This window comes from Rissa tridactyla, chromosome 12, assembly GCF_028500815.1.
Source record: "Rissa tridactyla isolate bRisTri1 chromosome 12, bRisTri1.patW.cur.20221130, whole genome shotgun sequence".
Classification (NCBI taxonomy): domain Eukaryota; kingdom Metazoa; phylum Chordata; class Aves; order Charadriiformes; family Laridae; genus Rissa; species Rissa tridactyla.
The window spans coordinates 9036608-9059063 of record NC_071477.1 but is presented as its reverse complement, the minus strand read 5'-3'; the positions used below and the strand labels follow the sequence as shown (position 1 = coordinate 9059063).

General features: G+C 40.6%; 1 protein-coding gene across 11 annotated transcripts in view; it reads left to right on the top strand.

Moving 5' to 3' along the window:
* PTPN1 (protein tyrosine phosphatase non-receptor type 1) overlaps positions 1-21822 on the top strand; it is a 46086-nt gene extending 24264 nt beyond the window's left edge. For 8 of the 11 annotated variants that reach the window (XM_054218383.1, XM_054218382.1, XM_054218378.1 and 5 more), the window contains 7 exons: positions 5063-5153; positions 8966-9064; positions 11847-11984; positions 13678-13887; positions 14606-14767; positions 15410-15645; positions 18404-21822. In XM_054218383.1, the coding sequence (XP_054074358.1) occupies positions 5073-5153; positions 8966-9064; positions 11847-11984; positions 13678-13887; positions 14606-14767; positions 15410-15645; positions 18404-18611 (1134 nt within the window). In that variant the 5' untranslated portion in view covers positions 5063-5072 and the 3' untranslated portion in view covers positions 18612-21822. Of the gene's footprint in view, positions 1-5062; positions 5154-6866; positions 6968-8965; positions 9065-11846; positions 11985-13677; positions 13888-14605; positions 14768-15409; positions 15646-18403 lie in introns of all 11 variants that reach the window. The other 3 variants (XM_054218376.1, XM_054218380.1, XM_054218377.1) reach the window with 2 other exon arrangements.
* Positions 21823-22456: the final 634 nt, after the last annotated feature.

Below are 22456 nucleotides of genomic sequence, written 5' to 3'. Positions count from 1 at the left end.
TTTACTTGAAAGCAAAACTGAGAGACTAGATAAAAATTTTTGTAAAGGATATTAAAATCTACATTTATTTAATTTATCTGGCTAAAATTCTGCAGCTTGTAGTTAAGATTAATGTTATGTCATGCGATTGTCTGCTCATGTATCTGATCTTTAGCTGACTTGTTACCTGCAAGTTACATCCTCATTTCTTGTCCCTGTCCAAATATCCATATGTAGAGTTTAATATAGGATAAGATATCCAGTCTTCCTTGTCAAAGTGGGTTGAATGAACAGTGGATCTATGTATGCTTCAGATCTTACCAAGGCCCTTTTGTTGAGGAATCAGCTTGGTGCTTCTCAGTGACTCAGTTCGCTCCCTTACACGCTGAATCTGAAGACCTTTTCCCATTTGTGTAAAGTAGCTGGTTATTATGGATCTTTAGTACTACCCGTTCTTCTTGTGGTCTTCTGTATGGGTTCTTTGCCACCTCATATATTTGTGGGGGTATTTCCATTCTGAAATCAGCCTGTAACGACATCTCAGAAAACAGCAGCTTTCACTTGACTTTAGTGTAACTTTTTTCTTCTACTTTTCCAGCTTTTACAGCATGGTTATCATTTTTTTTTCAGTGCTAGCTTTAAGAGGAAACGTATGGGGTTTTTTAAGCTCTTAAGCTAAAACTACTTTTTTATGTAAGCCTTTATATACTTGTTGTGAATTGCTTTCCTTAATGTGACTGTTCAGCAGAGAGATTACTGTGCGCTTCTGTAGCCCGTGATAAGATCTTGGCGATTGCCGCTTCCCGTAGGAACTGAACTATTAAAATGACAGTATATCGTTATGTCTTAGTCTGAGCTACTCCGGAGTTTATGGTGTAATAAAATAGTGTGATCAAATTGAGGCCTGCTGCAGAGTTCCCTGGGAGCCTTTCTTTTGAATCTGAAGGCCTTTAGACTGGACAGTTAGTTTCTCTTCTGGAAATACTGACATTCAAATCTATGCAACGTTGCATCGTGCTTGAGCGACTGATGTCATGAACACCTCTTCATGTCATTTTACCCAATTCTTACTTGAAGATCTTGGGGTATATCTTCTCTCTCTTAATCTCCCATGGGTGTCTGAACAAGATGGGGAAAGTATAGTCAAACACGCTGTCGTGCTGAGTTGACGTGTGGCAGCTGTGGTGTGGTGCAGAGTACCAGCAGCTAGGCCAGGTAAGAAAGTTCGCAGAAAATATGTACTGAGCAAAGTGGGTGATTTGACAGATATGGGACTCCAGAGGAGTTACGGGTTAGGAGACTGAAAGGAGGGTAATTTTTTGAAGGCTGAGAGGAATGGAAAGAAAGGGCTGTGGGCTACAGAGTGACTCACTACTGTGAGGTTTCTGGCAGGGGGAAGGGAGGAAGGGTCAGGCATTCTTGTACAGAAGGCTTTGGGACAAGGGGCTGAGAGCCACCATGAACACCTCTTGCTGATGAACATCTGTAAGACTGGAAAGTAAGGCTATGTTCATGGGATGGTTCCCTTTTTTCTGAAAAATACAGCCATCTGCCCTTGTATTCTGTGTCCTTTCTTTGTGCACGAAATGTGATGCTGTCAGGCTAAGTGGAACCCATTCATGCAACTGAGAGCAACCTTCTCCCATAAAGCACTAAAGAACTTCTTATTCCAGTCACTACTGCAAATTAACAGCAACAAGAACTTCCCATTTGAAGAAGAGTGCTTCAGCAGACTTCCTCTTTCCATCCCCTGGGGTGGTTTCTGGGGGTATTTGCACAGGGTACAGGACCAGGAGATGAGTGGCGTGGAATGACTCATGCTCAAAACCAGAAGCATTTGACTTTGGAAAACTGACTTCAGTTCTAGCCCTTCCTCTTTAAAGTTTTATGTTGCATGACCTTTTAAATGAAATGTCGAGCTTCCTTTTCAAATGGCAGGATCTCTACAGTGTGACTGTGAGTGTGATTCAAGAAGGTGTTTCGTAACTTTTGTCCATCCCTATGTCCATCAACTAACTTCAGTTCTCGTGACATCACTGGCTTCAAGTTCCTCATAGCATAATAATTACGTGCTTTGAATGAGGCTGCTTTCTCCAGTGTGGAGATCCTGTAGTACTATTACTAGACATATTCTGAGATCGCCCTAACACCAGTGAGCATCAGTGGTTCCGTGACCCCTGCAGTAACCAATAACAGAAGTTTTTGAGGAATGTAAAAGAAAGCCTGTAACATGGTCGTTTTACGTAACTTGTCACTAGATTGTTTCCTTCCAATAATTTTCTCTGTTGAAGGCCACCTGATTTCCAGTAAAGTCAGCTTCATATCCTAGAAGTGATCTTATGTTAATTTTTTTTTATTGTCACTTTAGATGTTCTAGCAACTGCTATACCCCTCCCAGCCCCCCAAAAAAACCAACCAACCAAACAAAAACAACCCACAAACCCAACCAAAACCCCAAAACACTTTTATTCCATATTGCTGAGAAGCGTATGCCCCATCTTTTCAGGCATGGATTTGACCGCTGAGGTCCAGGCAGAATGCTGTCCAGGATTTCCTATTTTATTGGTGTTCATTACCTTCAGAAATGAAGTGCTACATGCTAGTTGGATTTTCGTGCAAGGTAACAGCTTGCCTGTTCTCATATCTAGGTCCCTTATTTTATTAGCACCCCACCCCATTTTTTTTTCCTGTTGAAATGTGCTTCAGAAATTTATTACACTTTTTAAATTGTCTGTGTTTCTGGAAGGTACATGGGTAACTTCTTTCTTTTCATTTTCTCTGTGCCTATGGGAGTTATGCATCTCCTAGAACTCCCTTATTCTTTAAGTACCTTTAGGTATTGTAGTATCTTTAAAAAGATCTAATATTTGGTAGCAAGGTAGTAGCCAGCTCTCTGTTCTCTGAACAAGAAATTACCAGTTTCAGATCCTTAAATATGTGATATTGGTATTTGAATCTGTGGAACTCTCCAAGGCTTAGGGGTAGTCTGTATGTGCACATAAACTTTTTATATTAGAATGCTTTTGTATTATTCCATATCTGTCATGAAGCATTTCATCCGTTTCCTTTTTTAAAAGAGGGGACAGTTCTTTTCAAACTTGCTAATGCTGTGAACGGAAACAGTGTAGATTAGTGCTGCTGCTAATTTAACACAATATTTCCAGCAAAAATGCCTAAGGGTCTTTTGGTTCAGTTTGCATTTTGCTGGGGTTTGGGGGTTTTTTTGTTGTTTGGGGTTTTTTTTATATGAACCTTAAGTGGTGGGCTGGTTGTGTTGGTTTTCGTTGGTTGTTTTTTTTTTAAACACTTAAAAAAAAATAACATATGCAGGCTCTGTGGGAAATGTGGTTAGAGATCTAGAAAACCCTTTTTCCTAGTTCCCTGTTTTTGTCTCTTGTTAATCCTGTACAGTCAGTACAGAAGAAGAATAAACCCCTGCAAAATACAAAGTCACCAACGTAGTGTCAGAGACGAATTTATGAAAACTTCCATTTTAGCTGCCTCGTGTTTGAGATATTAGACTGTGGCAGTCAAGATCGTGTTCTCCAGACTGCATTCTTCATAAGCAGAAATACTGGCAGCCATGTGTTAAGTTATAAAAAGATAGCAGCTGATGTCAGGGCTTATTTCAGTGAGCAGCCATTTCAGAATACTGTACTAATTTTGAGCAGGTATATGTAAAATAGAACTCTTCCCTTGACATGTAGCAGTCGGTGTAAATTGATACATATCTGAATAACGGGGGTAGAAAAAGATGAGTAAGTAATAAGCTGCAGTAGATAGCCCACTTAAAAAAAAAAATCTTCAGCATTGTACGTGCTTCTTTATGCAAAACTGAGAGGAACAGAAAAACTGTTCAGTTTGGCCTGCATTTTAGGGATTAGATTTTCGAGCTGGTATAAAATCCTCCTGCTCTGATGTTGCAAAACTACCACAGTTTGAACCAGAGCTTGAGCTAGTTTGAAACTATTAATAGAGGAGTGCCAGTGATCTATAGATCACAAGCAGCCCTCCAAATGCACAGAAACCTCTCCTCTGGTCACACTGGCTGTGGATCAACACCATGCTCAAATATGTCTGTACCTGGACAGATAATTAATATTAAACTCTGCTTCATTTGGTTGGCCATATTTACAGAAATAATTTCATCCAATGAAAGAGGATGAATTTAGCTCAATAATTTGTTTTTAATGATGATTTTTTTTTTAGTGATCTCTGGGACACATTTCGTGTATGTGCTCAATGCCTGTCTTAGGATTTCTTAAACTTAATTATGCTATTGGAATAGCAGCTCTACAGTAAATCCATTCCTTCAGTTTTCATTAATTTCAGTTAAATCTAACAGCTTCCCCCTGAAGTTCCTAGTACTATATTTTTTTAGTAATTGCATATTTGTGTCAGATTTATTTACAATGTGAAGTTCTGTTTCTAGAAATAGGGACTAATGTCCAAGGACAGCAGAATTCTTTTTATTATAACTTTTGAAATTTTCTCAGATATGCATCTGAAAAAACATGAAAGAAACCTTAATTATATGCTTGAGATGATATATATTTTTTTATTTGAGCATGTGAATTGAATAAAAATAACTTTTGCCATTTGCAGTTTTGTGACGTCTTGCTGATGTGATCTTAGACAAGTCACTGCTCCGTGTGTGTGTTTGGTGCCAAGGAGGGTAGACAAGTTTTTTCTCTCACAATTAAGGTTTTCTAATTGCTGCTTAGTTAGAAGTACAATTAATAGTTTCATTGATAGTGGAATCAATTGCTTAAAGCAGTTTATATGAAAGTGCTTTGGGGCAGAGACCCTGCTCCATCGGGAGTGTCAAGGCATAATGTCTGGTAAATGTTCTGCTACTTTATTATGCAAGCTAATAATATTTTAACACACAAGTAACATTAGTGTTGAATTCTGATAAATTTAAACTTAATTCCTAAGTTGGAGGCCAAAGTGCTTTCTCTCCAGAACTCCCACACGTGAAGATGTGAAGTCAAATGGGTGTTTGTCTTAAAATAGCAATGGTATGATGATATTAGATGGATTTGTATCTAAGACTTTATTTTATTTTTTTTTTTTGTTTCAGGACATCAGGCATGAAGCCAGTGATTTTCCATGTAAAGTGGCCAAACATCCCAGAAACAAAAATAGAAATAGGTACAGAGATGTCAGCCCCTGTAAGTACACTTTCTTTTCCATTGTTTGTAATAAAACTGTTGACCTCTAATGACTTCTTCTCCCAGCTAAATGTTCTTTGTAAGAACAAGATTTCTGTTTGATGGATATGCAACCAAGACAATTCTTTTTGTTAGTAAATTTATTTATGAGATAGATGTCACAGGATGCCGTTATATCCATTGGATTATACTAGAGCAGCATACTATATATTCTGTATTTGTTGGCAGAAATCTGAAGAAAGGAACTTGCTTTTCCTTTGAATTCTTTTGCTAGAGAAGAATGGTGGCTGAAGTAGCATTAATAAAATTGCAAGTATCCTTTCTGTTGCAGTGTACTTACTAGAGCATCCTTTTACTCAGTATAGCATAACTGTCCCCATTGGGAGACAGGGAAGTCTTGCAGAAAATATACGACTACTAGAAGTAAATCTAAGATAATTAGAACAGAGAAAAGGGGACGTTTGCAAAGGTGGTAATACTAGTGTGAGACCTGTGTTTCTGAAATGATTATCATTACATATTCTGGTGGGAAGCGCATCTTTGAGCCTGTGTCCTCTGTACAAGGCACAGCTCAGTTTGGTGCTGCAGCCTGTCTTTCCTTCCACGATCCCATGAACAAAGACAGTGACATTCAGACTCTCCTGTGCCCGGCACGCTGTGCTTCTGGGTGTGCACAGAAGTACAGAACTAGTCAAATGGCTGGCAGATAATACCTGATGTATCAGACACTAAAGAAAGTCCACAGCTGGTTCACTAAACTGCACTAAATGACAATGCCTGTTCTGGGACTTCTTTCCCTCTTGACGCGTGCAGTGCTGCCGCCTGTCTTAAATGCAGAGTTTCTATAGGTCACTGGGAAAAGTCTTATCTTCTGTTCAAAGACAACAATTTTATTGTCTATCGGAAAACTTTTATACTTACGGGTTAAAAGTTACTGAAGCCTTTGGGGCAAGTGACTAGGAACAATAATGTTGCGCATGGTTTTGCTTTACTGAGTAGTTCCAATATTTGGGGTTGTGAGCAACAAATGATTCCTTTTTGCCTGTAGATAATACTGCTTCCACTCTATTTCACTTTTTTGCAAAATGTGTTCTTTTGTTGGTTTTTTTTTTCTAATCCTAAATGGAGCAAGCTGAGACTAACAAAAGAGCAATGAAATTACCTTTGCTGTAATTCTTGAATTTTGATCATTTTTTCTGTACATTAAGGTGTGGTTGGGTTGGGGACAGTAGCTAAATGTCTACCAGAAGAATAAGAAGTCTCTGTTCTGTTTGTCCAATGTATGTTCAAGCAAACCTTTAACAGCCTTGAACAAACTGAGTTTGAATGTTTAAGCTGCAAAAGATAAACAATTGTGTAATTAGATTTATTTAAAAACAGTAACTCGACAACTGTACAAATAGGTCAGTGTGATCTGGTTGGTAAATTAGTGTTGTGATTACTTCGGATACAAATATTTCCATTCTTGCAATGTATTCTTGGAAGAGGCAGTGCAACTTCTGTTCACGGCTCTGCTGTAGTGCTGTTCTCGTAGTACCTGTGTTGTATTTCCAGAGTTACAAGCACCAGTGAACACTTCTGCGCTACCTGTGATTAAGCTCTTTTCATTCTTCAGGACGACTCAGCTTCTTTGATCCTAACGTGTGATGAGGTTGTGCATGGATTGTGCTGTGTTGCATATACATTAACCAGTGTTTTCTAATTATGCTGCAGTTGATCACAGTCGAATTAAGCTAAACCAAGGTGACAATGACTATATCAATGCTAGTTTGATAAAAATGGAAGAGGCCCAAAGGAGCTACATCCTTACCCAGGTAACTGCTGGCAGTGGATAACAAAAACCATATGGTGACTGGAGTTGTTTTTCATAGGTTTTCTTTAGCCTATTATGTTAGTTTTCTTTATTGTAAAGCTAGTTAAGTGTGTATAAACATCTCTGTGTTTATATGAACATATACATAGAACAATTTTATAGAAATGCTATATATTTCTTCCTGCTTCCTTCAGCACAGACTGACTTTTTGTAGATTATTTTGCTGACTTTGTATATCTGACTTTAGACCCATCTAGGTTAGAAGCTAACGTATATCTAGAAATCTGCCTGGTGGCTTATGACAAGCAACATTTAGTTGTGGTTGAAATGAATCACACTTCTCCTAGTTGGAAGGTCAGCACAATGGCTTGAGGCCGCTACAGTCTTAGGTTGCCTGATAAATTCTCTGAACAGAGGTGAACCTCGCTTAATGGGAGTGCTTCACGTTTGCAGAACTACATGTGTGAACTTCAAGATGTTCAAAACCTATTTGAAATGACATACTTTAAACATAACAGATACTTATGTTGAGAGGAGCAGACATTTACTGTAATGTATTCAGGAATTTCTTACACCTGACCTTCTGTTTCAAATAAGTAGTACGCTCCACCGTGGATTTTTTGTCAAACATCCTTCTGAAACTGATGTCATTGTAGTATTTATAAATAATGTAGCTCCTAATAACATGGCTTGTAAAAGGTCCAAATTGGGCAATGCTGATGTTCCCACCTTTGATGTGAGAGGAAAGCTATAAATACAGACTTTAGTGATGGGAATATGGGGGTCAGGAGGGAAGTGGCTTTTTTTCACCGAATCTGTGAATTCCGCACCTATCTATATAACAAATTTAAAAATACCCGGATACTCTGTTGTCCTGTTCTGAGAGCTAGCAACTGTGCCAGAATTCTTGTTTGTCTTAAATGTTTGGTTCCCTGGAGACTGTCCTGGTCGCTAATCTTGACCTTTTTTTTTTTTTTTTTTTTTACCCCTTCCTCCCACACTTCAGATAAAGGTAGACTGGGGTTAATATTTTCAAGCGGCAGCTCTTCCTTCCTCTTTCTAGAGAATAAAGATAAATCTAAGGAAGAAGTGGACAGTACAGTGTTCAATATGAAAATTATTCTGTGCACACAGCTCTTACTCCAGTTATTCACGACAGGGGAGGTTGATCATAGGGTTGAACTGATAGACCTGTATGTGGAATGGTCAAATGTGCAGCTAACAGGTACTAGTTATCTACTCTGATCCAGAATTTAGTAGATTCACATGGCTTTATTTAAATCCAGTCATTCTTTCTGAGGACCCCGGCCTGCTGTTTTGTCTGAGCAAACTGATGGACAGCAAATAGGAGAGGCACAATGATCCTGGTTTGTGTTGCCCAAAATTCAGAGCAGTGGTTTTGGAGTAGAGAAGAGCAAAGAAACATAGCACAGACAACAAGTTATAAGGAAATCTATTTTGTGAGTAGATAGTAGTCTTTAAAAGGAGTTATCATTTTGTTCAGTCACAAAGCAGATCCATGAAGATTCTGGAAAACCATATAACTTACTACTGATCTGGCATTTTTTCAGTCCGTTGAATGTTTGTCCATTCAGTCTAGTGACTTTCAAGTATTATGAATAACAATGACGTATTACAGAATAGTTCAGCATAAATGTTAATTCTGTTCTTAGTCAGTGAGGTTTTATTTCCCCATATGTATACCTTTCCTAAGAAAGTTCTCTCAGCATTTTTCACTCCCAGTTCTCTTCTTGCAAATGAGACTGGTTCTATCTTCCTGTTATGTATGGGGGGAAAGATTAACCATGCTTCCATGGGTAAATTCATAGTGTTAAAATGGAACTTAAAGCTGTATCACAGCGGGTTTTTTTACAGTTTGAAATGAGAAGTTGCTTGTTACTTGTCTAAATTTATTGCCTAGTGAAGTAATTTTTATTGGGGGACATTGAACTGACATTACAGAAAATAATGCTTATTTCTGGGGATTCTGTCTCTGCAGGGACCTTTGCCAAATACTTGTGGTCACTTTTGGGAGATGGTTTGGGAACAGAAAAGCCGTGGTGTTGTCATGTTGAACAGAGTGATGGAAAAGGGATCCGTAAGTACTTACCCAGTTCTAGCTATGTGTTTATTGCGTGTTTATGGTTTTTCTTTAAAAAGAAAAAAAACACACACAAAAAAACCCAAACCAACAGAAAACAAACAAACAAACCCAAAGAATGGGGAGGGAGCGGAGGAATGACAGCCATCAGTAATTTTATCTAAGAAATTATACCTGGAATTGAATACCCGGTGAACCAATCTTAGTGCAGTCAGAAAATTACTCAGTTTGTAATTGCAGGTTTTGATTTCTTCTGAGTGTGCTGAAATAAGGCATGAACACAATGTGACTCTTCACACACATGAATATTTGGTCTCTACTGCTAACCTAGCTATCTGAATGTGGTTCTTTTCAGTGTATACAGATTGCACCTCTCAAAGATTATTTACACCAAGTGTTCATTCACAAGCATTATGAAATGGTTTTGAAGTGGTTATGGAGGCACTTTGACTCCAAGTTTCTTTCGTGCAGTAAGAGCTCTGATTATTAAATGTATCATCTAGGCATGTTGTGTCGTTGTTTTACAAAATACATTAAAGGTATGAAGAGAACAGGGGCACAACTGAAAGTACTTCTCCTGGTGTCTGTCTTAAGGGATAATCTTCTGGGCGCTGTGGAACCAGCGGTTGAGCCGGTGCTTTACTTGCTGGGACAAGTGCAGTGGGCTGAGGTCTGTCCAGGCCGTTTTGGAAGTTTACATTAGACAATACAGGCAGAAGATGAAGGGGAACAATAGTTGAACAAACAATTGGGGTTATTTTAAGTAATTTACCTTCAGACAGATAAAAAGTTATGGTTCCTTGGGCACGTGGAGTAGCTGCTGTCTTGAGAAGGAAATGCCTCAGCCTTTCCGATGGTGGAGAAGACGGAACAGTCAGGCATGGGTTTCATCCGTGGGTCAGAGTTCTGCCTCTGTGCTAATTCCACAGCTACCGTCCTTAAAGTGGACTTGGCAGCTGTGCAAATTTGAGGCAAAAGCAATTTTAAACACTCATAGAAATGCACAATTTAAAGTTGAATGATACAGTGTAGTCAGTATAAAGACACTTTGGAGGGGGGATAGCGGGTATGTTGGGTATCCCCCAGTGATACATGGGTGGTACATGCTTTTGCATAATCAGGAAAGAATTCCCAATAATCAGGAAGATTCTTGTGAAATGAGTTGTGTTTTAATAAACTGCAGTCTTGATTTTTGAGTGTTTTGCTTTTTTCATAGTGCAAGTGAAATTTAATCTTCAGAAGAGATGCAGTAACCATATTTTTCAACAGTTTCTTCCTTTCCAGCCATTCCTGCTCATTCTCTGCAGTGCCAATAGTTTTGAACAAAAAGAATTATTGTGATCCCTTAGGGCAGGCTGCTTACACTTCTCGGCAAACCTACAGTGCAGCACAACAAAATAAGTGTTTGCAGACACATTTAGTGGAGAAATTAGTCACAAAGCCAGTTGCTGTTTCTTAAAAATTAATTAAAAAAAAAAAAGTGCAGAGACTTGTAACTGCATTCTACACCCAGATAAACTAGAGGACGTATTTTGAATAAAAACTAGAATTAGTCTGAGCAAAACCAGTGTTAGTCTACCTATGAATAAAATACTGAAGGGTTTTCTTATTTATTAAAATGCTGTCAGAAATCATTTTAGTCTTGAGAATGCTGTTCTTTTTTCATTGTTCTTTAACTTTAAAGCCATATTATTTGCCGTATTGTTTAATAAAAGAGACATTAGCCATGTCCAACCATCCATTCTTATTGCATGTTTAGGTGTGGGCAAATGGTGGTCATAATCCCGTTTCAGCAGAGCAGTGCTTGGTGGCAGAAGTAGCAGCCGGTTCTCCCAGTCACAATGTCCTTCGATTTAACTGTCAGGAACGTGGTTGCATGCTTCCCTATTCCTGGTGCTGCTGAGTTTCTTTAGTTTCAGTTTTACCCTGCACACTGCAAAATGTGATGCTTTTCTATTTGGTTGACTCATTTAAGGTCCTAGCATGTAGCAGGCTTTGCAAAACTAAGCTCTCTGGGAAACCTCACTGAGAAAATAGAAATTCAGTCAGAAGTAGGTAATGGGAATGTTTGCTGAATGCGGGGTTGGTTTCTTTTGTTTGGCACTTTACTTATAAACTGTGCCATGTAAAATCAAAATGATCTCACTGCTATTTTTATTTTTGTGGTGAGTGAATGGAGTAACCCAAAATCTCATCTGATGTTACACTTGGAAATTAGCAATGTTGTAATTCTCTATATGTAGCTTATTCGTGGAATTCATAATACTTCTTCACAGTATGTTCTGCTCTTGGTAACATCTATTTCTTCTTTTGAAATTTAAATATTTGACATGAGGATAATAAAATGCAGAGTAGACTAAAATTCAGATTTTGGCAGAGTGTTGTGGCAGCTTTTATAATTAGACAGTTATTCGATTTTTGCTCCTTGTTCTGACATTAGCTAAAATAAATAATGGCTTTGGTGATTTTGATTAGCTTCCATTGCTTCATTCTCTTTCAGCTTACAGGTAGAAGAAAGAGAGCTCTACCTAAACAAACCTTAGGTATTGTCATGGGTTCAGTCAGGGTCAAAAAGGTTTGACTCATACAAAAGATTCAGTGAGGATGTGGTTCTGCAACATAAAGGAAAACTGGTATTCTTCACGCTAGAATTTGTCCTCCTTATAATAAAAGCAGATGAAGAAATTGTCTCATAAGAAAATGTTGGTTTTAAGGATGTTTTTTCCTTGCCTTTTACACAAAGATAAATGATATATAAATGTCTCCTGATTGTTTTTAGATAAAGTGTGCACAGTACTGGCCACGGAAGGAGGAGAAGGAAATGTTTTTTGAAGATACAAACTTGAAACTAACATTGATATCTGAAGATATAAAGTCATATTACACAGTACGACAGCTAGAATTGGAAAACCTTACAGTAAGTACAGAAACTAGTACCTATCAGATCCCTCAGTCTCTCTGAGGTGAGGTTCGCCTCAAGGTCTTGAAAAAGATTATAATGAATTATAGCAGATTTTCTTCTGGAATTGGGGATTCTGCATGAGATTGTTCTTCAGCCTCTAGTTTCTGTGTTGTGGAAATTAAACTCTTTAATATTTATGAAACGTATCTGGGGAAACATATCGTGTCTCGGCTGCGCACTCAGTGAGAAGGTTAGTTTGTCACTACCTTTCAGAGAACCCTTTATAAAAACACTCAGCAGATGTTCTAGTGCTTTTGGGTTATAGCTGAAATAATTGCTCTTCCTGTTACTTAAGCTACCTGTTTGCCTGTGTCTTGTTCTAAGGTTTATTTTTAGGTTTTGGCTTAAATCTTCAGGTTTTGCATTGATGGCTTTCATCAGAAAGCAGGAACTGGTTTAGCCCTGGTCTGGCAATGACCTGTATGGAGCTCACTACAAGGATCAGGCCACTAGCTTTAAGACAAATAACTCTTCCCCCCCGCCCTCCCCTCTTTTTGCTTAATATCAAAATAAAAGTATATGTGCCGTTTCCCACCCTTCCTCTCCTCTGCAACACTACCCTGTATTAGAGCAGTGAGAGCTAATCTAAAGCTCCTTGGGGAGACTGGCTGAGGAAGACCATTGACTTGCACTGAATGCAGGTCACGGACGATAACGTCTGAGGTCCTCGATGGTGCTGAGCCAGGGGTGAATGTTGTGACGTGCGAGCCTGGGTTCTCTTCTGTCCTGTGCTGCTCACTGCTGGAAGACACAGTTATTCCTTTGCTCGCTGTTAGCATCTTGCATGCTTCATGCTGCCAGGAAACGTGAGACAGCAGATAGGAATTTCACTAAATTATGCCTGCGTAAGAATTTAGTTGATGTAGTTTGTGGTGTGTATGAACTGTGGCGTCTGCCATAGACGTGTTTGATGGTTGTAGCTCCAGTATTCTTGGAGGATGTGAGCAGCAGTGCTTTTAGGAGTCTTGGAAGAAAGTTTTCAGGCTGGGCGCAAACCTGTGAAGGAACAGCTGTGGTAGTGTAAGGGCTTTGTCTGCAGAAACTGTGAAGGCTTCTATAACTTGAGGTGTTTTATTTTGAGAAATCTTCAAATGATATTCTGCCATTAGAAATTGGAAGGCAGCAGAGCCAGCTGTCTTGTGGCGATACAAGCATTTGAACTGTACTGAAAAAACTAAACCATGTTATGAGTAAGTACACTTACTTATCCAATTGCCTTTGCTCAAAATGGAGACCTTTACAACAAGAGATCATTATTTGTAATTAGTTTCTTAGCTATGCAGCTATAAAAGCTCCCTCAGACTGGTGGAACTTTGTCATTTGAATTTGTCAGCTGTTTGAAAGATACCGTGGAAGCAGCGTAGCCCGAGTAGCTTACAAAGCTGAGCAGGCATGTGCCTCCATTCCGTGTAAGTCAGGGTTATTTTCACGGGAAGTAGCTAACACGTTTCCAAAGGCACAAGTTTGAAATTGACCTAAAGGTAAAAATGTCTAATGCTGTATGTCCAAATATATAAGTGACTATTTGCCAGGAAAATGAACAAGGAATTATATTTGCCGATTAGAACATTGTTGTAGGCCACTGTGCTTTGAATACTTCTGACTCGTGTATCCCAGCTAAAAGGCTTCCTAAATACTGTTTTTACAGACAGAGGAAACGAGAGAGATTCTGCACTTTCATTATACTACGTGGCCTGACTTCGGCGTCCCAGAGTCACCCGCTTCGTTCCTCAATTTCCTGTTCAAAGTGAGAGAATCTGGGTCGCTCAACCCTGAGCACGGCCCCGTGGTGGTGCACTGCAGCGCGGGAATCGGGAGATCGGGAACATTTTGTTTGGTTGATACGTGTCTTCTACTGGTAAGAACTACTTTTTCCAGATGATACGCTATTTTTGTAGAGTTTTTTTGAGGAATGGTTTGTTGTAGGCTTACAAAGAGCTGTGGTATGTTCTGTGAAGTATTGTTGCATGCTATTTCCCATTATCTTACTCATATTCTAGTTTGGGAGTGTATTCCAAGGCAGACCTCGTTCTTAACTGGCCATTTTGAGTTTGGGGAAGAAAAGTCTGTAGTTTTTAGAGTGATTTGCAAAGATAGGCTTTACCTCGTGGTTAAGAAAGAACCCACTAGATGTCTGCTAAGTAATAGTGTGAACTGTCCTGAAACAACGCAAAATAAATCTAACGTGTTTCCTTTTCCAGAGTCAACTTTGCCTGTAGGCAGGGGGAAATTGTCCTGACGTTAAGATAAAACTGGAGATCCCTTGGCTTTATTCTGTCACTGTGCGAGAGCAACTAATACACAGAAGTCAGGCCTAGGTTAACATGTCCTTTTTTTTTTCTTTCCTAATTATATTTTCAAACCAAAAAAGGGAAAAAATGTACAACACGCTGGAGGCCTGGTGTGCTTTTCCCTCTCTGTCTCTTTAGAGACCCACGAAATTGCTGCTGATAGCAGTTTTTTATTAGTTTATTAATTCTGTAATATGGAGGGTAGTCTGAAGGCCATACTATGAAATGACTCATTGTATAGAATCTCATCAGAGCATAAAGCATGTTTCAAATTTTTATCTTCAGATGGACAAACGGAAAGATCCTTCTTCTGTGGACGTTAAACAGGTTCTCCTCGAAATGAGGAAGTATAGAATGGGACTTATACAGACGGCAGATCAGCTCCGTTTCTCCTACTTAGCTGTTATTGAAGGGGCAAAATTCATCATGGGAGATGCCTCGGTGCAAGTGAGTACTATTGACTGCGCTGCCCAGTGCAGTGAGCTCAGCTCCGCTTAACTGTAGCGAATATGGGGGACGAACAGAATAGAAAGAAACTTTAAATTTCATGCTTGCTTCGGCTTCAATAAATTTTTGTATTGTGGGGTTCTTAAATACAGTGCTTTACGATCTGTCGTGACCTAAAGTGTTGTATATAAGGACCTTCAAAAAAGCACCTGCAGTATAACCGGTGGCCTTGTGTATTTTTCAGCCCTGTAATTGGGGTGTAGACTGGCCGCATCCGCCTTGTCTTTCATTTCGCGTAATAAAAATTTTCTGATATGCCAGAAGTTTAAGTATTATAATTAAATCCTGTAAGTTTGTTTTATGGTAAGCAGAACTCTAGCAACACAGATTCATATTTGTGCTATTTACATTTTCCAGAAGTAGATTAAAATTTCCTGCATTTATAGTGGGTGTCTTCTGTGTACTGGATGTAGCTTAGGTTTCCAGTTCTTGTGTCTTTTTTAATGCAAATGAACAGCCATTCTAAGAATAAATGAAAATGTGAAGTATAAAGACCCTGCCATGTTAAAATTAAAAGTTATAGCAGCTTAGATTTAAAAAAAAAAAGAGAGAAAAGCTTAACAGGGCTTTCCCTTCCTGAAGGAACAGTGGAAAGAGCTCTCCAATGAAGACCTGGACCCTCCACCTGAGCATACCCCACCACCTCCCAGACCACCAAAGCGAACCTCAGAAATGCACAACGGCAGGATGCACGACCACACGGAATTCTTTCCTAAGCATCAAGTAGTAGAGGAAGAGATGAGATGTTCAGTCAGCACTGTGGAAGAGATGGTTCCAGATGGCAGAGCTCGTTCATCTGGACCGCTCATCACAGACAGGTAATTCATTTAGTTCCCCACTTTTAACTGTCCCAAGAAGACCATCCTCGTTGGAGACGAGACCTTGGCTCGTGGCTTTGAGAGGTTACGGGATGTTTCCTCTTAAATGGCATTTCATAGAGAAGGGCCTGAACAGACTTTGATTGAGTTAGTGTAATAGTACTTGCAACCCAAAACCTTTTCAGTAACGGTCTTATGCTCGTGTTCTTTTAATTTCATGCATAAACTAGAGCCTCTTATGGGATCCCGCTAGAGTAAAAGAAAAAGTGACAGCATAATGAGGTGGTTTCATCTTATTTACATGCAGTATACGTTAAGTTACAGAGGAGCTCTTTCACTACTTAGAGGCGGTATTAGTCATGTAGCTGAAAACCAGGCTGAGTAGCCTTAGCCACGCTTAGAAATGTGAAATTAATTGCAAGTAAAGCTACTTTCACTGAATGGAGTAGAGGGGGCTCATGAAAAGAGAACTTTTCTACCTGTCATTATAACCTAAATTGTAAGGGCTAAGAAACGTGCAGAGACGCTGTGTAGAGGAGCGGGAGAAGAGCAGGGAAGCCAAGGTTCCTGCCTGCGTAGCCGCTAGGTGTCACTCCCGATTTATCGCAGTGGCGTGGAACTGGTTGAAATCCGCAGGCCTTGGTGCTGCTGGCATCCTGCAGGTTCATTAGTTCTAGTCAGAACAACCAACTGAATGCCGCACAGAACAAAAAAAATGGAAAAAACAAAAACCAAAAAAAACCCAAACCAACCAAGCCAACCAATACCTACCAGGGATTGCCAAGGGAAAGCGTAAAGTTTCCCCACTAGATGGTTCAGCTTCCCATAGGAATACTGGAATCAAATACCAGGTTTTAGTATTGTCCACAGAACTCCTAGAGCCTTTTCAACAGACGCAGCTGGCAGGCTTGATGTATTTTATTTGGCTGAACCCATGGGGGAGTGTGTGACTCTGGGAACTGGAGATTAGTGAGATGTGTTTCCAATAGTCTTTCTTCAAAATAAACCTCCTCTAATTTCACATAGCAGAGCAAGGGGGCCGGGGCCGGGAGCTGAACCTGTTTTCTCCCTCCGGATTCTGCTGGAGGCAAGGAGATAAAATGGAAGCGTTTCCCTGCTCAAAGTGAAACAATGTTTTGATCAGGATTTGTCTTAATTCATCTGGGCAGATTCTGGAAGAGAAATACTTGAATTCCAAATGTCTACTAAAAAGAAAGGAAATCTTGGAAATAGGAATGGACACAAATGGCAGTTTAGCTACAAAAGAGGGGACTGTTGCAGCGGTAGCACCTCCCGCTTTCTTCCCTCCGTGACAATATGTTTCTGTTACCAGAGTATTTGCCTGGGGTGTGAGGTGCCAGCTCGTGCTTTCCACGCCTGATGAGGAGCAGGGATTTAAAGCTGCTGTCTTGTGTCTTCTCACTAGCTATATAAACCTGACTGTCTCAGTGAATAAATGATTTCCTGGAAGTACTTTGCACAGTGTAGCTTAGATGAACATAAGACATGTCCAGCTCTAAAAAGCTCAGTCTCAATTAATTTAATTTATTATAGTCACTTGTCTGAGCTTGGAGTTGAGTCATTCTCTGGAACTGCCCATCTTCATTGATTGCAGAGGCTGGCGTGGACTAGACGTCTGTGTTTTACTCTGCTAAAGTTAAGTCCTACCTCATGCGATGTTTCAGGCCCACTAGGAAATGCCAGGATGGGAATCCTGAGCTCCCTCGTTCCCTACCAGTCCTGGTGCTGCAGGATCAGGCCTCCTTTGTGATTATCGCTCTTGTCCTCGTGTCTGGGACAGTGGGAAAGTGGGAAAGTGAAACTGTTCATCAGGAGCGGGAGGGAATAGAGCAGAGGAGCGGTCTGATGGGAAAGGATGTGGGAAAGGCTGGAGGCAACGGAGGGATGGGAAATAGACACTGTGCTGGCAGAGGTGAGGCAAGAAGAAGCAGAAGTCTTAAGCATGTTTATTTTCCTGCCCAGATATTCTAGTTCTGGGATGGAAGATTCCCCAGTTCTTCTGTACTTACGCTGTCAGCAGATATCTAGGAAATCCCCCTGCAAAGCATCTCCCTGCTGGTTACCACCCCACTGGTTCTCACAGCACGGTGGCGCTCTGCTTTCTGAATTCAGCTGGAAGAAGTTCTATAAAAGTTCATGCTCAGTTAAGAAGCCTTTTTGGGTGTCAGAATACTGCCAACAGGGTGGAGGTCCAGTATCTAGAAACAAAACCACGTTAAGAGAGCACTAAAGGTTGAAGAGATGGTCGGTTCCATCATTAAAAGCTACGGCAGTGCATTTAGCTGCTCTCTCTAAGTTACGGCTGCAGGAGCAGCCAGACTTCCATCAGTCTCTGACGTTTTGGGTGGGTGCGTGGTTTTAGAACCTGAACATTCTCCATACCTGGATGTAGGTTTGGGTTGTGCTAGTTCACTGCTGCTCTCGGTGCAGGTAGCAGATCCGTGATAAGCAATGGGGGTGGGGGGTGTTTAAAACTAAGCTTAGTCTTTAAAGGGCACAAAATACTCCCAAGCGTGGCTGTTGATGACAAGCAGTGTTCTAAACCTGTAATTTAATACTCTGAACTGTAATAATTAGTGATAGGCTTTGGTTTGTCGTCTGCTGCAGCTCCCGCTAGCAAGAGATTGCAGTTTTGTCCGTGGTGTGCGGAGGGGGAGGCCGTGCTCTCGCGGAGCCTGCGTGGCTTCTCTCCCAAATGGAGAATCCGATACTGAACATTCATTTCTTTGTCCTTAAGCACTAGTCAAGACACTGAAATTCGGAGGAGAACTGTTGGTGAAAACCTGCGTCTCTCGCCCCACAAAGAAGAGTCGATGAAGTCGGAAAACTCCGAAGAGGACGATGAGAACATGATGACAACTTGGAAGCCATTTCTAGTGAATATATGCATGTTCACTTTCCTCACGGCAGGAGCTTATCTCTGTTACAGGGTGTGTTTTCATTGATGGACGTGCCAGCAAGATGCACCCTGCCAAAAACACCAATGATTTGATGGGTTTGTAATAAGCTTCTCTGAAAGAAAGCTAATTGAGGCGCGTGAGCCTTGTCTCAGTGGAGGTAGATCTTAGGTTGAAAGGCCAGAACTTTGGTTAGGGCTTAAAGAAAGAAATGATGCACTAGGGTTTTATCCAGCCCTGTGGTCCCAAGAACATAATATTCTAATCTCAGGGCCTTAAAATATTCAGGAGTAAGCAGAGAAAATGCCAAATAGTCTGTTTTCCTTTTTTTCTTTTTTTTTTTTTAAACTAAATAATAGAATTACAACACATTGTTGTTTTTAGCCTTTTTTAAAAAGCCAGTTCTTTTTCTTTTGTGTTTCATAAAAACTAGGCACAAGTGAAACTTGCTTGTACTCTTCAAGTGTTGTAACCAAATACATGACTTATTGATGAGTTCCCAAAAAAAAAGAAAAAGAAACCCACATACCTGAAGAATGTAAACTTTTTGGAAGGGAGGGCATTGGGGAGCGGTGGTTGTGGTTGGTTTTTTGGGGTTTTTTTTGTTTTTTGTTTTTTTTTAACTTGCTTCATCATTAAAGACTGAGTTGTGGGCAGTGCCTGTGGTATTGATATATTTAATGTTGGCATAACTGTTCTTAAAGAGCTTATTGTTTTACATGCTAATAGAAACAGGCTTCTGCATTTGCTCAGGGTATCCCAACATGTCAAGCTCTTCTTATTTTTTCTTTTTTTTTAATAAGTGTATCTCCTCATTAATTTTTGTTGCACTCTACTTGCACATACACCTATTTACATTGCACCATCCTTCGTAAAACTGTTTTTACTTTTCTATTCTGGGTTAGGAGAGGTTGAGGGGAGGGAGAGAAACAGGAAGGGAAATTCAACCAAAACGTGTCCACCAGCATTTTGCAGCTGTGCCGTTGGCATTCAGAAGGACCAGTTCTGAAACCTCATCATTTGGAATGTAAAACGCAGTTTCACTCTCCACCTGCTCTGTAAGGAACAGCAGCTTCCCGCAGGGGCCGGAGAGGTAACGTGCCGGGAGGCACTGCAGGCCACGCGCAGGGAAGCATTTCAATAAATCCAGAGCAACTAATGCTGTGGCACTTCCTTACCCATCAGACGTTCCACAGAAGGCATGTTGGTCTGTGAACGTACCAGTTGGCTCACGATGCAAGCGTTTGTGTGTGCTGCTTTTTTTAAAGCAAAGATTTAAAATACTGGCTTTAGTTCAGCTTGAAGATAACGCTCTTCAGTAATTACTGGCCGGGGCCGTGCGAGAGGGCGAGTCCTGCGCCTCCGCGGCCAGGGCTGTCACTCTCCTGCCGCCAGCGACGCAATGGGTGGCTTTGTCCCCTGCCACCCTGCGCCCGCCTTGTGCCGCTGGGGTGGGGGGGCGGCTCCGCAGGCCCAGGGCTCCCATCACGTAACGTGCTTGTAAATAAGGATTCGGGTGCATTGGTAGAACTGTGACTGGAAGGCGGCATTGCACCGAGTCTCAGTCAATGCTGTTCCTCGTGGTAGTACCAAATTATTAATAGTTTAAACAATAATAGCAAAGATTTCTTTGCTGGTGTCATGGGGCAGAGGAAAGGCGTAAACTCACTACTGAAAGCTGTAGTGAGTGAAACTAACCCCTGACAGCTGGTTTGCGACAGTGTTACTAAGCAGTTCTTTTTATTTTTAATGGCTTTCTAGATGGATAGCACTTAACCACCCTTCTCAGTGCCGACATCGCTATGGAGTGTCTTACGGAAGTCTCTCTCCACTCCATATTTATTTTTGCAAAGCTGTCTGTAGGTGTAGCTCTTTGCCTTCAGTGAGTTGGTGAATGGGGGGGGGGGGAGTTATTTCTATTTTATGTTTTGTTAAGCTTGCATCAAGGGCTTTTCAAAAGTACAATAATAAATCCTCAGGTAGTACTGGGAATCAATACTTTACCTGTGAGACTGTTGGTCAGACCAGTACTTGAAAGGAGGAATGTTGTAATCAGTCAATATTTAGTTATATTATTGGAAACATGAAAAATAAGTATAGAAAAATGGTAATATATAATGGCTCATCTGTGTATTTAAGATACAGTATGTGATTGCTTTGTCCCCACTATTCTCTCCATCATCCGGTAGAATATTGGTCCAAGGCACCGTTTGTACCCCATTCGTATTGAAATGCATGTAAAGTCTTCTAGTGTCCTGATTAAATACCATGTGCTTGAAAGGTGAAAGAACTTCTATTTCTGCTTACTGATGTGCCCAGATTATATTTGCATGACCTGATCATTAAGTGGCTGTGGTTCAAAGGGTGTTGCTGAAAGTCTCTTCAGCGATAGACCGATTTGGTGTTTATCAGATAACATGTACTCGCCTAATACTTGGCATGACTTCCTATTGAATTTCTGCGTACTCAGTGTGACCCGGTTGTTTCGCATGGTTCATTTCAGCTGAGTCAGTGTAGTACAGACATTCCAGAGAGTTCCGTAAGCCCTGTTCACACCTCACCTCTGCTCACTGTAGGCGAGCAGTGGCTCAGTGACTCTGGGGGTAAGACTCGCTGTGCTGCCTTCAGGGCTGTGCTGGAGGAGGGAGAGGAAAGGCCTCTCTTGCCAGATCGCCGTAGCAAGCTTTGATCTGCAGAAATCCAGGCTCCTGAACTGGCGGCCCATTTAAAAGCAAAAAACCCCAAACTCCATACTGTTCCCAAGAGGGAATATTTTAAATTTTAGGCTTGACAGGAAAGCAAAGCATCCTTCCTTTGAATCCAGAATAATTCACATGCAAATTATTCTACCAAGAGAAAGCTTCTGCAGATGATAAAGTTTTAAACATCCCCTTTTCTGCCCGTGTACTCTGCCATTTCTTTCATCTCTTCCACATCCAGAACTTAGGCTGGCCCGGGAGAGGCAGTGGAATGGCCCACAAGCCCCGTGAGGTGTGTATAAGGCTTATAATACTGAACTGTAAACATTTTTGTTTTGATGTCCTGTATATGTATGTAGTAGTTTGGGTGTGTATATCCAGTAGCGTTTCAAAGTGGGTGTATTGGTTAACCTGTTCTTGGAAAATGGACAAATATCCATGTTAAACTTGTTAGAAAGTTAGTGAGCTGCTCTGCTATATGCCTTAAGCAAATATTTACTCATCAGGTCTTTCTTTTTTACAGATTGCCATAGAATAAACTTTTTTAAAAAAATAAAAAACCAAAAAAGCTAAATGTTTTGGTATAATACATTTTCAGGTATCTTGTCTTTTGTGTAAGCCACTGCAAAGACCTCACAGGTTATAGTAAAATTGTACAGTTTTTCAATTTCCCATACAAGTTTTCAGTTCTCATTTTAGTTGTAACAATAAAATTCTTTTTTTAAAGAATGTACATGAGAGTCTTATTGCTTCCTGTCTGCTCAGAGCTGGAGCCCCTGGCTCCTTGTTTGCGTCACTGGTAAGTGTGGGCTGGCATGATATTTGGTGGGGCTTTTTGTAGAGGAAAGTGTATTAAATGTTACTGTAAGAACTTGGGGGTCGCAACTCCAGTGCAAAAGAGTAAGTGAGATGAGTGTCCCCCGTTTCTCCCTGACACATACATCTCCCTCCTCTAGTCTTTCACTTTAAACAGGTAAATTTTAACTGTCTTGGCCCAGGAACCAGGGCAATACAAAAACTGTAGTAACTCTCAAGCATAAACGTGTCGCGCCTTAGCACAAAGCTGTGTTTGGCAGGGATACAGTAACGTACCTGGTTGTGTTGCAGCAGCTGCAGCCATCCACTTTCCACCTTGTTTGGATTAAAGTAGTTACCTTATTTTTTATATTTTTAAGGAAGGCCCCAGCCAGAGGA